At 36.0% G+C, this 5,828-nt stretch overlaps 1 protein-coding gene across 1 annotated transcript; it reads right to left on the reverse strand.

Moving 5' to 3' along the window:
- Nucleotides 1–909: 909 nt before the first annotated feature.
- Nucleotides 910–4,934, reverse strand: LOC110452656. Its single transcript, XM_021501304.1, has 4 exons — nucleotides 4,794–4,934; nucleotides 3,466–3,571; nucleotides 1,508–1,659; nucleotides 910–1,307 (listed from the first exon to the last, which is right to left on the reverse strand). The coding sequence occupies exons 1-4, from the start codon at nucleotides 4,873–4,875 to the stop codon at nucleotides 1,171–1,173; spliced, it is 477 nt and encodes a 158-aa protein (XP_021356979.1). The 5' UTR covers nucleotides 4,876–4,934; the 3' UTR covers nucleotides 910–1,170.
- Between the last annotated feature and the right edge of the window lie 894 nt (nucleotides 4,935–5,828).

Below are 5,828 nucleotides of genomic sequence, written 5' to 3' on the forward strand. Positions count from 1 at the left end.
TCAATTAGCCCGCCGTGTTATTTAGGTATGTCGATTGGAAGATTATCAAATAGCTTCGGAAAACAAACAGATAATTGCAAACGATACAATACAGTTTGATATCGTTTTTATTCACTGTGATGAGATATCATATTAATATATATATCAAACAAGTAACAACATAATACACTAATTGGTTTATAACTTTCCATGTATAGGTCTCATTAGTAATAACGACAATACGATCTAACATGAGCACTAGATCCGAACAAGCATTCGTGTTTCTGTCTTGAAAAAGGTGCGGGTCGCCATGAAAATTTGACTAAGTTCTTTGTCTGTACTGTCGTTATCATACTTCAAACAAACGTCAGAGTGCGCGAGACTCGGCATGGTGATATCTATCAGTAAGTTACATGTAGACAAAGTATCTTTTAGGGAGATACTGTAACAAATATGACCGAAATCAAAGGAAATATGACAAAAGGGGGAAACTAACTATCTATCAAACTGATCTACATTATTTGTTGTATTTACAAAATATTGCAAAATATATAGATACACTGAACGATGGAATCACACACTGCATACAGGGTATAGTTAACACTTTCACTGTAACTGTCGCTATTTTTTTTGTGAAAATAATTCACAAATTAAATATGACCGGGAAGTGCTTACAAAAGACATCCTCGATACTTCAGGGGTTACGCTCATTTACGCTCTCTCTTCACTCCTGGAATATTTTATAGCAAAATTGAAGGCTCAGTGTGCCCCACCTTGTTGATGAGACAAGAAGACGAGTTTAACGTACATCAAAAGAATCTCGCGGTCGCGTAACGGTAAAAAATGACTGGCTTTGAAGTTGGGTGTCGCTCCTCTGTAATCTTCAAAGGCCAAGTATCAGCCTGGCGATTGTTTTGTTTTTTTACCTGAGACCAATCTAACAGCTATCTTTTTGCCTTCAATTTCGCTATGACATATTCCAGGGGTGCAGAGAGCATACATGAGCGTAACTCCAAGTGTATCGAGGATGACAAAAAGAACTATATACAACAACAGTGTCGCGAGTGCAACACTTCATAAATAACATATCTTACAAGTCCGGACAAGTTGTATACAGGATGTTGTTATGTATGTCTTTTAGCGAGTCTGTGTCGGGATAACAGAGTCACAGTGATTGGGACGGGAACGATGTCATCGTGGAAGGTAGTTCAGATCGTCTGAATAGGTTGGAGGAACGTCGGTGTTGTGTATCCTCAATTCCTGTCCGTTTAAGTATGAAGGTGGAAGGTTGGATGGGTACTTCTTTAGGATACCAGTGGCCACACGAACTGCAATGTCACATCAGACAATTAGAGATGTACAGCCGGTCGTTTTTAAATAATCTGTGACTTTCACAATATTGGTAATCGGAGGTTTTCATGACATAATTTGATCTATAACTAGGAAAGTACTGGGAAACTTTTGTTATTTCTTATATATATAACAAATAAACGTCAAATGACTAATGCAGACATAAATACGACCCTACCATAAGAGACGGACGACACCTGTTTTGTATCGGTATACACTTTCGGCTTGATGACAGTTTTTCTCCTGTTCCGTCTCTTCATTGCGTTAATGATACAGTAAGCTATGAAGACGATAACCAACGCAATACCCAGGATTGTGAAGGTCGCAGGGCTGTAAACAAAACCACGATATTTTTCAGTACAATCTTGATGAAGTCCACAACAGTTCATAAAACATGACATTAGCAATTACAACAAGCATACTAAGTATTGATCACAATCCCTGAAGGAATGAAGCCGCTAGAGCGCTGACAAGGATTTTCTAAAAATAGTATGGTCCTTTGTAATAGTTTAAAGTTTGATCCAAATCCTTCAAGCAATGAAGCCGCTAGAGCGCTGACAAACGTACGTACACAGACGGATGGAGAGGAAAACTATAGTACCCCCCCCCCCCCCCCCCCCCCCCCCCCCCCCNCGGTTTCACCGGTGGGGGACTAATCATGACGAAGACCACAGAGCTGCAAATGAAACATGCAGTAAGACAGTATAATCATGATTAAGGTAGTAAGCCAATATAATCATGATTAAGGCAGTAAGCCAGTATAATCATGATTAAGGCAGTAAGCCAGTATAATTATGATTAAGGCAGTGAGCCAGTATAATCATGATAAAGGCAGTAAGCCAGTTTCATCATGATTAAGGCAGTAAGCCAGTATCATCATGATTAAGGCAGTAAGCCAGCATCATCATGATTAAGGCAGTAAACCAGTATAATCATGATCCGTACGGTGGCAGACAAAACCAGACGATAGCCAGAACAGCACCGAACAGCCTAAGTTGATTGGTTTACACCATACATTATGAACGAAAACAACACGATCATAGTCATTGCAGCCTTACACCATCATTTAAAATACAAATGGGTGACAGTGTCCTATTTTTTTCTGACGATTTGAAAATTGAATTTTAGAAAATGAAAGACGAAATTGCCAAATACCAATCACCAAAATAATTTCATGCTAGATGCTTGGCATATTTCCACTTACAAAAGCCTTATGGGTAAACAACTCGGGCAAGATTTCCATATTCAAATTAATCAAAAATACATTGCTAGAAGTAAGGGAGAAAGCTACCTTAACCACTTTCAAAGAGAATGGGCCAAATGACAAAACGTTTTTCGAAAACATCACAAACCTGAAATTTGGGACCGATTTGTCATTAGTTATTTTCTTATTTATAATACATGTATATAATTATTATATTGAGTAAATGCAAATATTGATTACGCTCACACTAAACGCTCATAGAGAAATTCAAATTAAAAATACATTTTAAACAATCTTACCTTTCCTTTCTGATAATTGTAATATGTGTGTCTATATATAGGTTTGTTTTATGTCATGTTATGTCATGTATGTACATTGTATTGTATCTTAATGTAAAAAGAAGAAAATGAATTGTTGTCCTTTCCTCGTTAGTCATTATAAACATATTTACTATGGTTCAATTATGATGTTCAAAATTAAGAAAGTCACAAATCATTAAGGTTATTTAAACGACAATCAACACACAAATCTTGCATGCCAGTCGGCACTCTACCGTGTATTATTGTCATGTTTATCAGCACGGAATACATATCTCCCGTGAGTATTTGATACAAGCATGTACATGTAATTAGTCTGCATTTGTATGTTGTTAAAGCCCAACAATATGTATTTACATACATACCTCCGAGTTAAAACACGATCACAAATCGGATATTAAAGCCGACACGTTTGGTAAGACACAACTTGTAACGGAGGTTAGACACAACTTGTAACGGAGGTTAGACAAACTTGTAACGGAGGTTAGACACAACTTGTAACGGAGGTTAGACGTTACAAAAATCAATTGATTACTTGGTTGATTTCAATTAAATTAGTTATTTAAATATAAATTTAAAGTTGTTGTTTACATTACGTTGACCAGGAACACTTACTGGAATGGACAGCAGGAAACATTGTTTCTCCAATTATCACCACAACATCCGTTGGCACATTCCTTGATCCCTTCCAGTGTATGGCAGTACTCCTTGGCGTTTACTCCTAGTGTAGCGAAACGACCAATAAACAAAAAATAGTAAAATCTGCGTACTGAGCTACAGAATGCATCTAACAATTCATTGAGCGACATAGATATTGTCAAAATAACAACAACCTTAATTGTTTAGTGGATCAATTAGGACTGTATTAAATACATTTGAAAATGTACCCCGATGTTTGATTCTAAATCTGTAAATCAATGTATTTATGTGCCTCACACTTTCTACATTTCTGTCTCTCTTTGTTTCCTTTTCTTGTTTCTCTTTCCACGCCGTGTCTTTTTTCTACAACTTTGTCTTTGTATCAGGCCGAAAGAACAATTAACCGACAATAAACTATTTTAAATGTGACACATGAAACACTGACTACCTCGTATGTATGCATAGATATGATGGTGACGTCAGCCGATATGTGTCCAATCATCCTGTTAACCTGAGTATATGTGTCCATATTTATCCTGTTGACATGAGCATGTGTCCATAGTTATCCTGTTTACCTGAGTATGTGTCCATAATTATCCTGTTAACCTGAGTATGTGTCCATAGTTATCCTGTTTACCTGAGTATGTGTCCATAGTTATCATGTTAACAACGGTATCTGTCCACATATACACTGATACCATACTTACCCCACTGTGTATACACATAAACCATGGTTACCCCACTTTGTATACACAGTTGCTATGGTAATACCTCCATGTGCCCTACACATAACCACGTTATCCCGGTATGTGTCCGAATACCGTCTAGAATTCTTTGGTTCAGTTTAATATCAGATTGCGACAAATGTTTTGTCTTCATTACGAAGAAATAAATCACGTGTTCATATACTTCATAAAAATGCTACTACTTCATGCTTTAATTTGTTAAGAGAACAATATATTCTGCATGTTTACCACATACATGTACATTTAAACAGAAACGAAGGCACAATGTAACATTTTATTTGACATGTACTGTTTTTATCATTATCTGATGTGACAAGGGACTTACTTTCAATGTTTTATCCATTAATTCACCTAAATCATGGCGCAACATAAATTTATTTTAATAAGAACTTTAAAATGTAGATACCCTTTTTTTAATATTTTGACTGCCAGTTTCCTTAGTGAACTTAATAACGTATTTAAAATGATTTGGTCCGATTATAGAGAATATAATACAGCTCCTATAATAACGTGTTGTTGTTAGTATTGTTTTAATGTCTTGCATACACAAGTACTTACCTTGGTAAAGATTGAAAAGCACATAAATAAGAAATGACAAACTCCCTTTCCCTGCTTCACAGTAACTTGTATTAACTCCCATGTCGTAACTTGTTATCTAATAGAAATGGGAGTTCCTAGCTGATCATGCAATACTACATGTCTGTAATTAAGTAACCGGATTTAGTGCCGGTCGTCATGGGTAAATATAAGTCAACTGTACGTATCTAATGAGGACTTCCTGCATTAAAGGTAAAGTAAGAAGATAATACGAAATCATAACATTGTTTCCTTTCCTGACGTCACAGTTATACCCGTTTTACCTGTCAGAATACCGTAATGTATTTATTTGATGATGTGTTTACGTCTTCGAAAAGTTTCCAGAGAAACTAGAGAAGTTATTAATTTATAATTATAATTCGAGGTTCTTATCAACCGCTTTATCATAACCTAGTTCGTAGGTCATCTCAAAGCGATTCACAAATTATTATCTGTGGTTATAGGGCCTTTGCAACCAGCTAATACCTTTCTCAACTCCCCGGGAGCATACAGCCGGAGCTGCTATTTCGGCGCTAACAGCTAACATAAATTTATTTTAATAAGAATTTTAAAATGTAGATACCTTTTTTTTTAATATTTTGACTGCCAGTTTCCTTAGTGACCCTAATAACGTATTTGAAATGATTTGGTCCGATTATATAGAATATAATACAGCTCCTATAATAACGTGTTGTTGTTAGTATTGTTTTAATGTCTTGCATACACAAGTACTTACCTTGGTAATGATTGAAAAGCACATAAATAAGAAATGACAAACTCCCTTTCCCTGCTTTACAGTAACTTGTATTAACTCCCATGTCGTAACTTGTTATCTAATAGAAATGGGAGTTCCTAACTGATCATGCAATACTACATGTCTGTAATTAAGTAACCGGATTTAGTGCCGGTCGTCATGGGTAAATATAAGTCAACTGTACGTATCTAATGAGGACTTCCTGCATTAAAGGTAAAGTAAGAAGATAATACGATATCATTACATTGTTTCCTTTCCTGACG

This window comes from Mizuhopecten yessoensis, unplaced genomic scaffold, assembly GCF_002113885.1.
Source record: "Mizuhopecten yessoensis strain PY_sf001 unplaced genomic scaffold, ASM211388v2 scaffold6779, whole genome shotgun sequence".
NCBI classification, from domain to species: domain Eukaryota; kingdom Metazoa; phylum Mollusca; class Bivalvia; order Pectinida; family Pectinidae; genus Mizuhopecten; species Mizuhopecten yessoensis.

Coding starts and splice junctions, on each gene's coding strand:
- LOC110452656 (XM_021501304.1), bottom strand. CDS start 4,875: ATGGGAGTTAATACAAGTTACTGTGAAGCAGGGAAAGGGAGTTTGTCA. Junction 3,572..4,793: donor GCTTTTCAATCTTTACCAAG/GTAAGTACTTGT, acceptor TCGCTACACTAG/GAGTAAACGCCAAGGAGTAC. Junction 1,660..3,465: donor GTTTCCTGCTGTCCATTCCA/GTAAGTGTTCCT, acceptor TTTTGTTTACAG/CCCTGCGACCTTCACAATCC.